General features: G+C 40.0%; 1 protein-coding gene across 1 annotated transcript in view; it reads right to left on the bottom strand.

Annotated features, from left to right (window-relative positions):
• LOC119657878 (G1/S-specific cyclin-D2) overlaps positions 1-19300 on the bottom strand; it is a 180572-nt gene that overhangs the window by 1751 nt on the left and 159521 nt on the right. The window contains exon 5 of the mRNA XM_038065009.1: positions 13925-14070. Within this exon, the coding sequence (XP_037920937.1) occupies positions 13925-14070 (146 nt within the window). The remainder of the gene's footprint in view (positions 1-13924; positions 14071-19300) is intronic.

Raw genomic sequence — 19300 nt, 5'->3', positions numbered from 1 at the left:
CTGTTATGGAGCTATGCAACAGAAATCAAATCATGTAATGACTAAAGGCTTAAGGGGGTCATCCCGTGTAAAAGTTGTTATTTTTGCTTTGTTTAGACATTTTGTGTGAAGAACTGGATAAAGATAAAGGCCTACAAATAAGTTCAGTCGGTTTTTTTTTTTAAATTTGAAGCTTTATTGTGAAAAATTGGTTATATGTTGATTGTTCAAAGTATTGCCTATCGCTAGCCACAACTTTCTTCCATCTTTCAGGCAATTCATAGATACCATCGCGCCAAAAATTGGCCGGCTTGGCCGCTATCCACTCATCGAGCCATTTTTTGAGTTGAGCTGGTCAGCCAGGCCATGCTGCATCGACCGGAACAAATAGTAATCAGAAGGAGCAATGTCTGGAGAGTACGGCGGGTGGGGTAGGACTTCCCATTTCAACGTTTCTAGATATGTTTTAACGGGCTGTGCAACATGTGGACGAGCATTGTCATTTTGCAAAATAACTTTATAATGCCTTTGCTGGTATTGCGGCCGTTTTTTCTTGAGTTCGCGGCTCAAACGCATCATTTGACGTCCGTAGAGTTTGCCCGTGACCGTTTCGTTCGGTTTTAGCAGCTCATAGTATACCACACCCAACTGGTCCCACCATATACACAGCATGATCTTCTCACCATGAATATTCGCTTTGGCCGTCGATGATGAGGCATGGCCGGGGTATCCCCACGTTGCCCGACGCTTGGGATTATCGTAATGGATCCACTTTTCATCGCCAGTAACTATTCGATGCAGAAAACCCTTCCTTTCTTGTCGTTGGAGCAGTTGTTCGCACGTGAAAAAACGGCGTTCGACGTCTCTTGGCTTCAGTTCATACGGAACCCAATTTCCGACCTTTCGGATCATTCCCATTGGTGGGAAATGGCTTGCTGAGGGACTCCAAGTGTTTTTCCAAGTTCTTCTTGCATTTGCGATGGATCTTGGTCGAACAATGCCTCTAATTCTTCATTTTCAAAAATTGTTGGCCGTCTGGCGCGCTCTTCGTCTTCCAAGTCAAAACTGCCACTTTTAAACCGTCCAAACTACCTCTGACACGTTCGCTTAGATAGAGCATGGTCATCATAAACTTCCACCAAAATGCGATGACTTTCGGTTGCTTTTTTCTTCTTATTGAAATAATGAACTAGAACTCCCCGCAAAAACACCTTATTTGGTACAAAATTGGTCATTTTCGTTGATGAAAAAAGTATTGTTGTTTACACTTGTTTCCGAGCTTTCCGATGAAAGTTTGGAAATGTGGATCAATGGAATAAAAAACAAGCTACGCCATCTATTGTGAAAACCGACAGAACTTATTTGTAGGCCTTATACAAATACGAATTTTTCACCATATATTTATTGATATCTTGAGCATGCGTAGTAATTTCCAGGCCGATAACATAGTTCGTTAACGAAATACAGTGCAACTTATACGCCCATCTCCAAAAAAAGGGTTTTGCTGCTGCCATCCTAGTTTACGGACCGTAGAAATATGTTCTGAGTAAGTCGTGAAAATGCCAAAGAATTTCGTTGGATAGATTTTGAGCTATGATGGCAGCAGATTTTCAACATGCAATTTCGAGAAAAACGGGTTTTTATTTAGTGCTACGCAATCCAGTGAGACGAGCCTACGTGACATCGACGGGATTACGTAAAGGAAATCGTAATAATTGGTAACAGCGGTAGAAGTACGTATAGGAAATACGTAACAATTGGTGACAGCGGTGGGATTACGTAGGCCAAGATGATTCGAGGGCTTGAAGAAATCGAAAGGCAAGCAAAATTTATAGAAGAATCTAGAAAGCAACAAGAAGAATCTAGAAAGAAAGAAACTAAAAGAGGAAATGAGGAATGTTTGAGACGTCAACACGAAAAATACGAGCAACGGTTGGAAGAAATATTTAATGAAAAGGAGGTGAACGAAGAACAAAAGGAAAGCGCTCAGGAAGTAGCGTGCCGAGAGAATGAAAAGTCGCATTATCAAGGTACTCCAGAAGTAGTAGAACAGATAGCAGAAACTACAAAGCGATTGGGAGATTCCCCTGAACAACCTCAGGATAGAAAGGAGAGATCTGTAGTGTGGCAAGATGAAAAACCGATGTATCAAAAAGTGAGTACACAGAAGGAAGTCGTACAGCATGAGAACGCCAATGAGATTCCAAAGCCGATGGAAGAGATGGTGCAAGAAGTTGACAAGTTGCAGTCCAGTCAGGATATTCGAAAATCACAAGAAGTGATCGATCAGGAGGTGGCTAAAGAAGAGGAGCGAAGCTGCCAAGAAACAGAAAACCATAGAGAGATCATAAGTGAAGATGTAAAATGGCAAGAGGAGACCATGCAAGAAGGTACGAAACAGAAGGAAGAAATTTGTAAGCAGGATGAGCATACCCGGCGAGACAATGCAGAGCCGGAGGAGATGACTATTTATGGACGGATGAGTGTGCACGGTAATGGCAAGAATTTCGGGATAATTACAGTGAAGAAAGCGAAATGATAAATTGAAAAGTAAGGAGGATACACGAGTGAGTATCGTGGAGCAGATCTAATAGTGTTTATCGTTTGAGGGCTACGACAGAGAAAGAGCTCACTTTCGAGCAAGTATGGCAAGGCTCTGGAAAGTGGTAAAAGTAAAAAAAACCAAATAATCTGGAGGAGCAAAACCAAAGAGGAAGCTGCGATGATTTCATGATCGAAAGTTGCAAAGCTAAGATTTACGCGGCACGACGGTAGAATCTTTTGCAAGTGGGTAGATGTATGTTCAACGTTTCGGAAAATTATCAACCTGGCATGTGACATTTTATCCGTTTATCACTGTAATTTCCGAAAGACTTCCAATATCAAAAAATCACTCTGCCCATATATTCTACACTATATCTAGACACAATTGATGCCAAAAAAATCGATTCCTCAGATCCGACACACGGGATGACCCCCTTAAGTCTAACTATTAGAATACGCCGAAAAAGGTTCATAGTTTGTTAAAAACATAGGACATTAGCTCGATACCGCGAAACAGCTGATGTGATTGACAGGCCGCGGGAGGGGCACCCGCGATCCGTACGTCGCCCGAATGTCGTGCATGCTGTGCGTGAGCGTGTTCGTTGCAATTCTCTCCACAAGCAGACTGGAAGTATGAGTCGTATTTTACGAGAAGATCTCAGTTTCACTGCGTACCGGCGGTGCGTTAGCCATATGTTAACGCCGAAACTGAAGGAAAAACGGCGAACTCGATGTAATGCTCTTCTGCAACGATTTCTCAGTAAAAAAATATGGCAAAATTCTATTTTCTGGTGAAAAAACTTTTATCAGCGAGGAAAAACTCAACCGACAAAATGATCGAGTATATTCTCACAATTGTTATGAAGCCAAAGAAAATGCTCCGCGAGTCAAACGTCGTCACCATCCAACTTCTGTCATGGTATGGTGGGGCGTGTCATATCACGGAGTAACTGATATTCCTTTCTGCGAGGCCGGCGTCAAAACCAATGCGACCGTGTATGAAAAGATGTTAGAGAATGGCTCAATGGCTCGACTACATTGAGTGAGTCTCTATTCGCTGAAAAGCCGTGGTGGTTCCAGCAGGACTCGGTCCCCGCTAATAATGCCAAGATAATTCAGCAGTGGTTAGCAGCGCATGTTCCTAACCTCATAACCGCGGATGAATGGGCCTCAGGCAGCCCAGATTTGAATCCTGCGGACTACAGCGTTTGGGCTAAGTTAGAGGAGAGTGCCTGCGATCGAACTTACACCGATTTGGAGAGTTTGAAGGCCAGCATCGTGCGTGCAGCTCGAGAAATGCCGCTTCATACCGGGGGTGAAGCGATCCATACGTGGTCTCACAGACTTCGAGCCTGTTTAGCTGCCATTTTGAATAAATTTTTCTTTCGTTTGAAAGCTCTGTTTCCCTATTCTAATGGTGTACTTTTCGTTTGATTTGGTTTATTACTTCGTGAGAAATAAAGATTTGTTTGACTGACAGAACTTGTGGCTATACTATGTAATGGGTCAGTCATTGTGCTATATACATTTTTCTTGGAGCAGCCAACGCAGTTATCACACCCAGCTTCCCTTACATTGCATCCACTCTCGGCACACCATCTCAATAATCTAAGTGCCATGGCCGATGTGGTTGAGACGCCAACTAGACGATGTCGGCCCTGTTTGGAAACTATCTAAAGTGAAAAGGATAGTGCAACAGGCATACTAAAGACCTTTTGACGGTTGAAGTCAATAAGAGGAAAGAGTACAAAGTTTATTAAGATTAATAGTGTCTGTTTGGTTTATTACAGTGTTACAGCGTACAAAGGGCTTCAGGTTTTGCACCGAGGTCCAGCAATTCGTAGGCGTCCTGGCCTACGTCATCGCTCCATTTAAGGCAGGATCTGCCACGTCTTCTTTTTCTACCATATATATTGCCCTTCTTGGTAGGCGTCCTCGACAGATCAATCCCCTGATCTTAACCTTCAAATTCAGCGTGTGATGTCAATCCTCAAGGGTGCCTCCAAGCAATAATAGCAGTTGTTACGGGGAACAACCTTTAGGTTTAAGTATACCTCTCAAGGAAAGTGAACCATTCATCTAAATTCCCTAGCCACAAAGACAAAACTTATCAAAAAAAGGCATAAAATCCACATTTTAAATTTTTCCACCTTCTAGTACACTTTTTGTTGCTTTGTCATTCAATAAGAATCAGATGCCCACATCTCTGATCACTTTAACCAACTCGTCTATTTCAATATGATAATTTAATCCTTTTTGCTCCGCATTGTAAAATTTCGCAGGGCTCTTTTTTAAGGAAACCACTAAAATCACATAAAATTCAGAAGGACACAATAATATTCCAAATGCGTACCTTTTTCTCTGTGCTCTGGAGTGATATATTGTGGTTAGCAGCGGATAATATCGTGCATACATTGTTCAGTAGGTGAAGATTTTCTAGAGCGTGATCGTTCACTAGATCAGTAAGACCACAGACAACTGAACATAAAAAGATTTGTTATGATCAACGAAGAATACTGCAAAACTATAAAATAACGATAAAATATGCAAATCTAGTTTTGTCTTCGTCCAATTTTTATCGCACCTAATCCCATCGTGAAAAGCCACAATATTGCCTTTGAAGAAGGATAATGTGCAGAGATTCTTCACGGATCGTTATGATTTTAAAAAAGTATCTAAGGTGTATGGGATGGTTATGAACATGGTTGAGAACTACAAGGTAAAATTGGGGTGAACGAAGGGGATTTTTTTTAATTTAAAATGTCAGCAACATACATATGAATGAAACTGATACAAAATAAGGCACTCTGAATGATGACCACGCTGAACAAGGCTTGGCAGATAACCCATTTCATTTATAATTAAATCAATATCTCGCCGACAAAGTCAGAAAGTGGAAGCAATCAAACTAGTTCATGAACCGTGAAAGTACTCTCTTCTTGGGAAAGGCGCCGACATTTCATTTTTCGCACTTCCTCCTCATTTTTTATGAAACATTCTGAAATATCTAATCAGTGCAACAAGCTAGTTAGAAAAACGGAACCGTTTCGCTTTCTTAGACCATTTAATCAAATTAAAAATAAACCAACCCATTCGACAAAAAAATGTCAGACTATTGAAGGAGCCATGAATTTTCGAGCTATAAATGTATTTTATGTGCGATTACCCCATCTTGAACTTCTTAAAGGGGGAAAAGGAGTAAATAATGAAAACGTAGTTAAGATTTACGTAGAAGATCTAACAGTCACGGCAGTCTATCTTCTTTTTAGTATCGCGCGCATTTAAAGTGGCCAAGGCTAATTGCTTTTTAATCTTCGCTTATATGCCAGGAAAAAGAGGAATAAAACGCCCAAGCATATAAAATGTGTTAATTGAACGTTTGCTATCCACTTTATTAATGTTTTCAGCGTTTTTACAAGTACCTGCTTGTTTTTGCCATCACTAAGAAATGTTGATGACGACCAAGTCGCAATCTGTGATGGCTGTGATGGCTAATATCACATTTACAAATACGGTTTTCATTCTTTCAGGCACAATTGTAATAAGGCATCATAGTCAACACTATGTTGAGATGCCAGGGTGAAAAATTGGAAGCCTGTGGGAATAGATGTCTGCAAATATGATTAAGGATTATGAAAATTCTGAGGCAAACGATCATCTGTACACCCGTTAATGCCTTTGCAACTAGTGTGGCGGATCATCAGTTAAAATCAAGATGCTGATCGCCATTAAAAACAAGTCTCTAGAGAAAAGTCATAATTACCAAGAAGTGGTCATATAATGTACATATTACCACCGTCATTGCAAATTCCCAAGAATGAAAATATGTTTTTTTACATACATGTGTTCCCTTAGAGATCAATTCAATTTATTTAAATCGTGGGTGATCTGTTTTGAATTCTTGGTATGCTAGGTCCAAGAAAACCAGTTCGTTTTCTCAAGCGCCATCCGCCAAATGTGCTCCTTCTTTCTGATCTTCGAGCTTCGATGGAAACTAAAATATATGTATATGTACATCTCAATTTAATACATTATACATTTGTATGACTTTAATGAACGTTTCTGGTCCCGAAGTCCAGAAAATGACTACTTTCAATTTTATCAAGTGCCGAATTGATGGCTTTAAGATTTTAGATTCTGCACGTTCTATTCGACTTTCAAAACCAGATTAAAACATTCCATTGGTCGCTGAAAGCAATGAGTAGCACATATCACATTTTAAATTTAACGCTTCTACAGAGACCAGGAAATTCCATTCATATTCAACACGAAGTCTTTTTTTATTTGCCACAAGCTGAATGTTTGAATGAGAGTGAGAGAATTGGATTTATTGAGAGGTTAGTGACAAAGTTTGAACGGAAATAACTGGCGATTGCGCTGGAAAAACAGCAATAATTCATTACGATCATGAAAACCACGGAATTCATAAAATAAGGGAGAAGGTATGAAAGGTTTGTGATTTTTTATACTTAACCTTTTAATAAAACCTCAAATTTAAAATTATTTAGTTTATTTGTCATTGTAATAAGATTCCTAAGTTGTAACCCATCTAAGTACGAACAACTTCCAGCAGTGCTTAACTTCAACGATGGGATGTTCAATAAATTGCAGTATATATGGACTTCTCGTAGATCATTTTACTCACCTTCACGTAATGCCAACAATAATGACTTACAACATGGATTCACCCGGAACGAATAGCGTACTATATGTTTGTTTATCACACAAATTAGAGGAAAAAGATGCATAGAGATGAGTCATCGTCAAGACTCTTTTATGTTTTTTTTAGTTTGGTATTATTTGAACGTGAGCCCTGCCGCCTCACTTTCAGATTGTAATTGTTGAGCCTCATCCTCTGTGTTGTGGCCAACGTCAAAATACTAACCAAGGTCTCCCCTGTGATACTCATAATGGCTTTATTCACAGTAAATCCCCTCTTTGCATATATCAGATTCCCCCTGGAAAGCCGTCTAAAGTTGTTCCCAGGATCTTCAAACCTTGCAATAGCATAGATGATATTTATGCAGCACAATACTGAAAAGTTCAGTGGAATTCCTGCTATTATTAACAAAATTATAGTACGTCGAAGTTTTCTGTGTCAATATCATGCTAAAGTTAATAGTATGGCATACAAAATGACAATTCATACTCTTACGTGTGAAGAACCTTGATTCTGATTTTCGGCTTTTTGATATATCGAAGAAGAAAAATCAGAAATTGGAAAAAAAATTCCAGCATTAGATTTTGCAAATTTTACACACGTAAGATTTTTTTCTGGAATCTTAGAGTTAAAATAATTCACGAAGTACTCATCTAAATGTTCAACAAAAAGGAAAACAAAGAACGTCTCGACGCAAGTTCCACATTTTTTATGCACCTTCTTCAGTAAAGTGAATGATGGTTTTATTCAGGGCAGAGACAATTCATCAGGCGCTAGTTCACCCTTATTATGGGAGCATCGCAGCCGAAACTGACGGTCAAATATTGATACATGCCTGGACGCTTTGCCCAAAATAACGGATCTGTGAACCAAAAAAAGTTAGAAACAATTTCTCTCAAATTTTCAGATCCATCACCAATTGGATACGGACTCAAGACTTTCTCTTTCATAAAATAAAAATCATACTTTCCAGTCAGGGTTTTTGAGGCCTTAAAGCTGTTTTGTACGCGAATGTTAAAGTGAAGTGAAGCCAGACACCTTTTTTTGGTGCATTTGACAATCTCTGAAATGTTATGTCGGCTCTACACGTTTAGCACTTGGCCCAAACTCTGAACTTCCACAAAAGTTTGGGTTGATTTTGTGGACCAAACATCGCGATCCCCACGCTTGGTAGTATTTTCTCAACATGCAAGTAAATTTCCTTTAATTTGTCCAAAAAACCGACACTCAATCGGATCGGTGACAACCGCTTGCAAACCTGCACAAATCAAGTCAACCATTCTATACACACGTTTAAATTTGTAATGCCTTGTTGAAGTTTGGCAAACATGAGGGCCTGGCATTAGATTTTGCAAAAGCACTTCTACAGCTTTAAAATTCACACCTAACACAAGGAACTGTTTCCGACAACGCACCTTCCATTACCAAATGCGTAGGTATTTAGATATCGCTGGTGGCTCAAAGAAACTCAATTAGTTATGTGGTCAGCCGTGTTGATGTCATAACCTTCTATTATGACTACTGTGAGAAGAGCAAGGAGGCAAGCAAGGATAGCAATCCAACCATTCAGCAACTAGAAATCGCTTTAAGGTCCTTAGAAAATTGTTTGACTCTAGCCAGAGCTAGGTAATCGCAAAGGATGTGACTGAGGTTCCCTTCCTCCTCTCCGTAGCATCCCCAATGCGAAGATTTCTCGCTCATTTCACTCCCTCCTCATCCATTCTGCGTCTCTTCAACTTTCCCCGCTATTACCTTCTAGTTCTTATGTCAATTTACAGTACGACTCTCATAATTAGGCGTCTTTCTACATTCTTCGCTCTTGTCACCTTCAACAGCTCGTACCGTATTTTTGCAAGCGGAGAGATAGTAACAAACCAGTTTTCTTCTAATTTTATAGTCTCCACAATCATCTCCTTTAAGCACATATCGATACGTCGTGCAACTTCGAATTTAGGGCAATGGAACAACAGATGTTCTGAGTCCTTCTGTATGTCACTGCAACTAGGGCAATTAGGGGACCCAGCCATTACAAAATGTAGTCTATTAGCTGACTTCTTCGTGACATCGCTCAAAGCATACCATAATAGTAATAGAATCCTCCTGTTTTCACTGCCACCCGTACCTTGGCGCAAGTCTATGTTCTTGCACTCATCGATTTATCCATACGCTTTCTCCTTTCCAATAGGGGGGAGAATCTCAATTGGAATCATGCTAGTTTGATCAACACGGGCCTCGTCTGATGTTCTTCTAAAGGAGGAAATAGCTGCAAGCTCTTAGAGGTTTACCCAATTCTTCGAGTTTGTCAGTGCCACTGGCAGCCGATGCGGATTCTCCCACCAGGTATAAATAACTCCTGGATGTTTCGATTCTCATTCTTAGAGGTCTCATAAGGACATTCTTCTCTCCAATAGAGAGGAGAATCTCAATTGGGATCGTGGTCGTTTGGTCTGCACTGCCTCATCTGACGTTCTTCTAAAGGAGCTGAAAACCCTTAGAGGTTTACTCGATTCTTCGAGTTTGTCAGCGCTTCTGCCTGACTATGACTATGTACTTTCTGGGTACATCGGCCGTTTCGTTGTCTCTGAGAAATGATTCTTGATTGACTTCACCAAGCAGCTTGGAATACTTATCTCAGACAACATAACTTCAATTCGTATTCTTTTGGAGAAGTTGACCGCATTTGCATCCAACACCAATACCACAATACTTTTGCAATCCGGTTACCGTGAATTTTCATTAGCGATTTTATCTGCTAGATATCATCAGGATACGTTAGCCTGATACAACATCGAAAGAAGAACTACGTCAGCGATTCTGATGAATATGTTCATGGGTAACTAGCCTACCCATGAACATATTCATCAGAAGGCGCAAGTAGTAGTGGATACGTCACACATTAAGGAACGGAGACAACCTCATGGCTGGCTACGCCTTGCATAGGAATCCTCTATCTTAAGTTGAACGATGTTCCTCAGTGCATGCACTGGAATTCACAGGCCCCACATTGCTACAAAATTTCGTACCAGGAGCAAAACCTCCCAGCATCATGTTGACTCAAAAAAAAGACAACTTGAGCTCATTCAGCAACACAATGATCATTACCAACCTTTCTAGCTGGCTTCCTTGAGAGGGAAAAACTTTCGAAACCGCATCCCTGATTATATGGCAAGTATTCACTGACCAAAAAATACCCCCTCCACCTCCAGTGATATCACCGGGAAACGCGGTGATCATGGCCAATCTTTCAAGCTAGCTTCTTAGAGATAGAAAAGGGTCATTGGGCGGTTTTAGAGGCACCATCCCTAATTATATGCCAAGAACGATATCACCGGGAAACGCGGTGATTATGGCCAACCTTTCGAGCTGGTTTTCTGGAGATAGGAAAGGATAATTAGGCGGCTTCCGCAGCAACATCGCTGATTACACGCCAAGGACATAGTGACCAAAAATACCCCCTCCCGCTCCAGCGATGTCATCGGGAAACATTACAATCCGTGTATACTTGAACATCCTTAAAGTGGTAGGAGTAGTGGTACAGCTTTACCGCAATATGCACAGAGCGATGCGTGCCAGCTTGGAGACTTGGCTTGCCGCGGTTTATCCCTAGCAAGCTAGCACGACTTAGTAGGAAATAGCTATTGAAGCTGAACTCATGAGGATTGTGATTGACGTCCAAACAAATAACGTGTGCCCAGATAGGCTCCAATTTCAACCGTAATATTCGAGGAAGCGTGCATCCTGTCGTTGCTGAACGTAAAACTACCACGTGGGACTTTAACCATTTTTCTTTGAATAGTATTTTAGGTATTTTCTAGTAGGAAACTCTCCTCCATATAACTTCCTATGTAGCAATTACAGTGAAGATGTCGAAACTCATTTTGCACTGTACTGATACAGAAATTAAGAAAAAATAGCCTGCACGCAAACAACGCATTCAGTCAAAATAAATCCCGAACATTGATTGCGGACTAAAATAGAATTTTATGACACCTACAGGAAAGACACTCCTTTGCTTCCTTTCTATACAATGAGAGGTAGTTTATCAGGAAATTGGAAAAAAACACCATGGCATATGGAAGAATATTAGTTCGTTCCGCGGGGAAAGCTGCAGTACATTGAATATTTGGCAAGAACAAGATGTATTCTCATGAAACTGAGTAGCCTGAATTATTTAGACCGGCGCACTGAAGCAGTCAGCCGGGGCAAATCTGCCTGGTTGTCACGACGGAAGAGCAATCAACCCAAATAATTCGATCGATGCGGACAGCTAATTACTTCTAAGATTCTGTAATTGCAGTGATTGATTCTAATCTAATGCGAATACACAAACTCCCTTGCTCTAGGATCCGTGAAAATTTTTTAGCAAAAAGCCTGTGTGGAATGGTAATACTCTTCTTCTTTTTCTTCAGCCTTTGTCCAGTTTACAAGCGGGGTCGGCTGGTCGTGATCGGTTTCGCCATTTGGCTGTATCGAATAACTGATCTGGGTGCAATCTCGAGGTTTTTAAATCCCCATCCATCGAATCAAGCCACCGTTGTTTCAGCCTGCCTATTGGCAAGTGAATTCTCGTTACGAATTACTGAATTACGTGACCATACCATCCAAGACGCCTCTCTCGCAATTTTTCCACGATCGACGCAACCTCATAACGATCTCGGATATCCTCATTTCGGATGTGATCAAAACATGTCATGCCACTAGTCCAACGCAACATCTTCGTCTCCATTACCACAAGACGACGTTCATTGTCTTTTATAGTCAGTCAACACTCAGAACTATGGAGGGTGACAGGACGAACGACATTGTGGTAAATTTTAAATTTGAGACGTTCGGTGATACGTTGATCACAAAGAACACCAGTTGTGGAACGCCACTTGATCCAGGTTGTGTTAATGAGTAAAACTATTTCATAACGTAGTTCATTGGCTAATAGCGTTGACCCGAGTTATTTAAATCGCTCAGTTCTGGGCAGATCCCTGCCACGGATAGTGATTGTGCCTGTTTCATGGGGATCGGTCGCCAAAAATTCAGTTTTGGTTAGATTCAATCTAAGACCGTGTTGCGGCGATCGTTCCATTTTTGGACAAGTTGCTCGAGATCATTTTTGCTATTAGATGCTAGGAAAACATCGTCTGCATAAAGCAGTGCATAGGGCGCTGGATGTTGGATGTCCCGTGTGACGGTGTCCATAACAAGAACAATGAGGAGTAGTGAGAGGGCGCTTCCTTGATGAACACCAACAAAGACACGATACGGTTTTAATACACCCGCAATACTTCGAACTTTACTTTTCGGATCGTGGTAGAGCAGTTGAACCCAGCGCACGAGTTCTTCTGGCACTAAGTGTTGTCGTAAAGCATACCAGATGAGTTCGTGTGGTACCGATCAAACTCTTTCTGTAGGTCCAGAAATGCATTGTAAAGAGGGCGACGCTTCTCACGGTTATTCTCCAGCGTCTATTGCGTCAGTAATTCCGCATTTTTTGACAAATCCGGCTTGATTCACGGTTATTTCAACGATTCCGCGGATACGGTTGTCAAGAATGCTTCCAAAAATTTTCATGGTATGGGAAAGTGACCGGATCGGACGGTAATTTGAACATTCTGCTGAACTGCCTTTCTTTTTCCATATTGGAACAGTGGTACTTTCTTGCCAGTCAGATGGTGTTCTACCTTCCTGAATAACCCGATTGAAGAATTCACTGAGCCACAGTGTTGGGGTAGTAATACTAACATGCCACATAATGAAGTTGAATAGTATAGTTTCCATGCCACTAATTTAGGAGCCTTATATTATAATTCAACCGTAATACATACATAAATATTGTATGAGTAGAAATTGTTAAAATACACTCCAAACGTTTTTCTAATCTTTTCCTTTTTTTAGCCGAATGAGAGACTTCAGTGTCAAATTTATGTAAAAATTTCTTCTACGTACTTTGTTCTTTTACCTTTTTGTAACAAAAGTGAATTGTTCTTCACAATAGCAAGCATATGTAGAAGACATATGACGAGTGTATGCGAGTACATAATGTACAAGTTTCATAAAAAAAAAGGCAAAACACAATCCCATTCATACATTTTTCAAAAGCATCCGCGCCTCACTGAATGAATTCTTACGACAATGAAAAAATATAAAAAAGTATCTATGAGGTCATCACGAGCACTAACAAACAACGTATATTGATTATCATTATTGTTAACATTAAATTTGTTGAAGCTTGTTTCGTTCTTAAGAATTCTAATCGTGCAAACCGCACAAGTAGCAACTGGAGGTTCGAGGAGATACCAGGTACAAATATGAATACAGATTACAGAGGAGTGTACCATGTACCATGCACGTAAGGCGAATTTGTTAATTTTTCAGAAGTACAATGTACGTTTTAATTGGAGGAAATTAATTAATGAGCCACCGTCTCCCTTTGTTCTTTCAAGCATTTGAAAAAAAATCCTGAATTGTTAGTGTATTAGGAGATTAGCATGGAGTTATCGCCCGATGATTTTATGGAACTGGTTGGACTTTTTTGTGAGTTCAAGAGTTTTGCTCTACCGCATATGAATAAATAACCATACAGGCCACACATATGTTGCGCGGAGTAGTTCTATTTTGGAAATCCACGGAAATCAATTACATAAGGCTACTAAAAAATCACTGCTTTTCTGAGTAGTAGACTTTTGTACAGCACAAACTAACGTAGAGTTAATTTTAGCAGAAGTTAATGTAATGACATTAATTACTCACCTGTTCGACACCTATTAAATCTGTTAACCTATTAAGTAAGGAGTTTAAATCGGTTCCGGTTCGCAGATGCCAATTCAATCCACTTAGGGCGGCTGCAATACTGGAAGCTGCTATTGTACTGGCCGAAAATTCGGAGAAGCAATGTTCTGGAAATAAAAAGAAATAAACATAATTACATAAAGTCCTTTCATTCAAAAAGTAACAAGATGATTGATTTGTGAACGACAGAAGTAATGAAAAGGATGCAGATAATCTGCTAAGATAGAGAGCATGATATACAATGTAAAGAATAACAGGTTAATTTTAGGGTTTACCGAAAAGCCAGTAAATCCTCTTATAATCGAAGTAACGCCAGAGGCTGAATATATTTTAGGTAATTTATTGTGGTTTTTCACAATTTTGCGTACAATGTTGCAAACGCGTTCGTGTGAGCATACATGAAGAACCTTCCAATGAGAGCGGATGATCTTTAAAATTGAATAAAAAGAATTGTGAGGCACAGGTAAAGGTGACATTATTTAAATGAGTCGGCATTTCGAATGGGTGTCCAGGTGATAAAATATCTCCGGCGTTAGTTGAAATATAGTGGCAATAAACTGTCGAAGCTCAATATTTTAATATTATTATTGTCAAGACGTTAACTGTGCTCTTAATGTTTTTAGAAATAGATGTTGATTATCACAGATGCTCAATTTGCCTGTTTGGTGTTTGGTTGCATTTGGTTTTAGGATTCTGTCAAGAGTTTGTGTAAAATTGTCCACCCCTTTTGGGAAAATTTCGAAGAAATACATATAAGCAACCGATAAATTTAATATGTTACCGCTATAATATTCTGCATCTAAGTTCGTAAAGTTGAAAGTATTGTTGGCGATGCAATGAACAATTTGATTGAGCTTCAGCCTCTCGGTCTCGTTGCCCCTAGTTCAAATCCTAGATCGTCATTATTGTTTGTGTATTCAGATTTGTGTAGGCTGTTGTAGGCCTATCACTTACTCAGTATCAAATCATATAATCTCATTTGAAAATAAAAAACAATAATATGACAGCGATACTGTAATGATGTCCAGTACTACACAAAGGAGTGAACAAGAATTTGAACAGCTTTGCTTTCTCAGAGGAAGGCAAACATAACTGTCACCCCGGGCCTAACATTTCTTTCCAACGGTCCTAACTTTAACAGAGACATTTCAGAACAGCATTGGTCTAATGGTCGATAACAAGCTGAGTATGTGAGAGTGGGTTTGGACTTGGCTATTATCAGGGACTTGCGAAAAAAATCTGCCAAGGAGGAGAAATGTACCATGAATTTATTATTGTTACACAAAGGTCGACCCCAATTGAGCCTTTCCGCCTTCCCTGTCCTTCATTCAAGAGCCTGTATGAATTAAACAAAATATAATCACATGAATGATCCATTGCTTCCGACGGAAGGGCATAGTCAATGGGTTGATGAAGGGATGTGAGAGAAAATAGTTCATATGAGACGAGACAGACAGACAGATATTATATTGAAATAAATGTGGCGCGGGTGGCCAAACCTGAGGAATGTACCAGGTGTACTCCTAATTTCCAGTTTTTTTGTGAATAAAACACATAGTTCGAAGGGAACGGTAATAGTTATTTTATTTGAAATATTTTCCATCGATTTCTACATCTTTTCCCATCTTTCAGGTAATTTCCGAATACCACGCAAGTAGATTTGACTGTCTTTGGAGGTGAACCACTCAGTGAGCCATTTCCGCAAATTTTCGTAGGATTCGAAGCGCTTCTCAGAAAGTGCGTGGCCTGACGAGGCAAAGAGGTGGTAATCCGATGGGGCTAGGTCTGGTGAGTAAGCCGCATGGTTAAGCGCCTCCCACTTGAGTTTTTCCAGCGTGTCGCGAATGACTTTCGACTTATGCGATGGTGCATTGGATGGAGCAAAACCACCTTCTTCTGTCTATCTTGATATTCTGGTCAGTTCTCCGCAATCGCTCGGCTTAAATCTTTCATTTGTTGTTTGTAGCGAACGGCGTTCACAGTTTCACTAGGATTCAGCAGTTCAAAGTAGATCACACCGATCTGGTCCCACCACACACACAGCATGACCTTCCAACCGTAACGATTTCGTCGTACCGTCGATTTCGATGCTTCACCTGGACTCACCCACGATTTGTTGCGTTTAGGGTTCTTCAAGACAATCCACTTTTCGTCGCCCGTAACAATACGATGGAGAAAAGACTTTCTTCTATACTGTTGAAGCAACATTCCACACGTCACTTTTCGGTTCTCCATTTGTCTCTCGCTCAGTTGATGCAGCACCCACTTTCTACACTTCTGAATTTTTCCCATGGCTCGCAAACGCTTCGAAATTGCTTGGTGATGAAATCTCAATGTATCTGCAAGCTGTCGTTACGTTTGTGTGTTGTCTTTATCCAATAATGCTTGCAATTCGGCGTCATCAAACGATTTTCGCTTGCCAGACCGTGCGGCGCCATTCAGGTCGAAATCTCCATTTTTGAAATGTCGAAACCACGTTTCACATGTTCGAAGTGTTAATGCACGATTGCCATAAACTTCCACAAGTGCACAGTGGCTCCCGAACACTTTTTTTCCTTGATAAAACATGAAAAGCAATACATGGCACGTATGCTCGAAATTCGGTACGAACACGGACATTTTTGACGCACAATAAAAACTTGCTGGAGGAACTTTTTGCGGAAACGTCAACGCAGTTTCGACACTCGACAACAACTAAACAAAATGACAGGTATGCGTGGCCAACAGCAACACAAAGCAGAGAACGCCATTCATCGTAAAAAACCGGAAATTAATTAGGAGTACACCTGGCAAAATTATAAGCTCACGATAAGACAATGGAAACAAAGGACACGGCCAACCAGAATAAATAATACGAGGTATGTCAAAAAAATAACAAGAATTTTGTAATTTCGCGAATTGTATAATTAATGTAATGCGTAATTTTTTCATTGTTGTATTAGGAGATATACCCGAAAAAATCTGTATATTTCCAGCCATAATGGCTTCATCGCTTCTTCTCTTCTTTCGAATATAACTTTTGGTAAGATGAGGGTTGCGAATAGTGTAAGCATTTCCAAGCCATGAAGACGGTAAAGATGATAAGCGTCCTGGTCGTCCAAGTGCATTAACAACTGATGAAAATGTATTAAGAGTGGAAGAAGTGATTATGAACATTCATCGAATCATAATAAGTCGGTGATGTTCGCTGTGCATTATTATATCCCCACAAAAAATCCGAGATCAGTTGTTCAGGGCAAAACAGCCAAGAGAACAGTGAATCATAGCACTACCAAATTCGCAAGCAACACTCGGCACCAGCATTCGATAATTGTCACGGTCACTTGTACAGAGAAGAATGGCGTTATGTATCAAATGACACATTATAATGGTAATGCTCAGTGATGTTTAGAGACGGGATTTCACATCGACACGGACAAAACAAAATATTACTTAACACAAGAGTATCCCTGCTCTACTGGGTGATGATGTTAAATAATATTAAGAGAAGTTGCGATGTTTGGTGATAATTGGGTCGTGCTCGGTGATGGTGATGTGATATTACACTTTAAGAAAATGTCACATTTGTGATATTGCGCAAATTACCTAGCTATTTCTAGTTAGCATGTTTATTGACTCATTCCATGTCATTTTTTTAGATCTTGTGGGTAATACTGTGACAGCAAACTTTGTTTCAAAATTTTTGAATTCCGAAAACAACATCGAATTGTGTTTAATTGGTCAAAAGCTGCTAGGTTAAGTCAGCAACGATAAAAAACGGCCAAAATGATCATAACAGATGATGTGTTTGACAAATAGACCTTTCAACCACTGCCATTTAGCGGTTTTTGCGGAATGACCTGAGCCGACACCTGTATAAGGTACAACTGACACAGCAGCTCAAGGCAAATGATAATCGCAGCTCGAAATCGACTCCAGTTTTGGCCAAAAAATCATCTTCAGCACATTTTTGGTTGAACAGCTGTGTTAACAAACAAAATTTCCGTTATTGAGCAGAGAAAAATCCGTACGAAATCTTAGAGGCTCCATTACATACGGATAAACTCACTGTCTGGTGCGGATTGTGAACTGGGGGCGTCATCGGGTCGTACTTTTTCAATAACGATGTTGGCCGGGCAGTGACTGTCAGTGGGGAGAGATATAGTGCGATGGTTGCCGATTTTTTTTGGCCCAGTTTGGATGAACAAAACATATTTTCAACAAGATGGCGATACGTGCTACACAAGTAGTTAAACAATCGCTATTTTGCATGAAAAGTTTCCCGATCGCATAATTTCTCGAAACTGTACGTGAACTGGCCCCCAAGATCATACGATTTGACGCCTTTGGACTTTTTTTCTCTGGGGCCAACATCCGACGCGAAATTGCGAAAAGTAGATTCTTTCCGACAATTGCCAAAGTTCTCCTCAGTAGCTGAACTGCAAAACGGCATCAAAAAAGGTTATGATCACTGTTTGTTGGCCTGCAACCGATCTTACCTGTTACAGTTTTCTGAATCCGAACAAAAACATTACAGCAGACAAGGACTGTCAAAAAACCGTGGAAATTCTGATGCATTTAGTCGATTTGCTGACTTTGCTATTTTCTTTTATATAAAAAAAACGTTGTTATAAATATCGAAATTCGAAAAAATATCTCTCCTATTAATGTCATTCATGTCAATATAAGCATTCCCCGTCCCTACATGTGATGCAAACATTATCATCATAGGAAGCACACATTCCACATGAAATGCGCAGCTAATTAGCCTTATTTCTTTGCCTGATCCCCGCTTCATGTCCAATGGAGGACTAGTTAACAAGGTTTTTGATTTGAGACGAGTCGCCTCCACCTTTCACTGTTTGCAGTTGTCCATTAAAAAAGGACTCTTGCCGAACTGTGAGAGCCATATTTCCTTCTTCAATGGATCGATATATCGAACCGTTCCCTACGTCCCCAGAATAATCTCCTTTCAGTCTTTTCAATATTGAGAGAAGCTACAAAATCATTGAGTTATTGTTAACGCAAAAAGCTATCAAATATTTAGATTACTTTATACTCTACCAGTTGTACGAAGTAGACTTATAAATTAAAATGATAACTGTATGAACAAATTTGCTACATTGTGTTGAACTAACTTCTTTGGCATCAAGTAAACTGGACAAACTACTTCCTAAAACAAATAATTTTCAAAATAATCTGCATCTTCCATCTACCATATCACTGCATATCTTGAATGAGTTGGAATTAAAGAAATTTACACAAAAATCTCATACAATATCTATCAGGTGTTTCCACTATCCTATTAAAAGGCTTTAAAATTCCAAATTTATTACCGCAATTCCAACAATTCCCTTC

The sequence above is a fragment of the Hermetia illucens genome, chromosome 5, assembly GCF_905115235.1.
Source record: "Hermetia illucens chromosome 5, iHerIll2.2.curated.20191125, whole genome shotgun sequence".
In the NCBI taxonomy this organism is placed as follows: Eukaryota; Metazoa; Arthropoda; class Insecta; order Diptera; family Stratiomyidae; genus Hermetia; species Hermetia illucens.
Note: the sequence above shows the minus strand (reverse complement) of the source record. Positions and strands in the feature narration are given on the sequence as shown.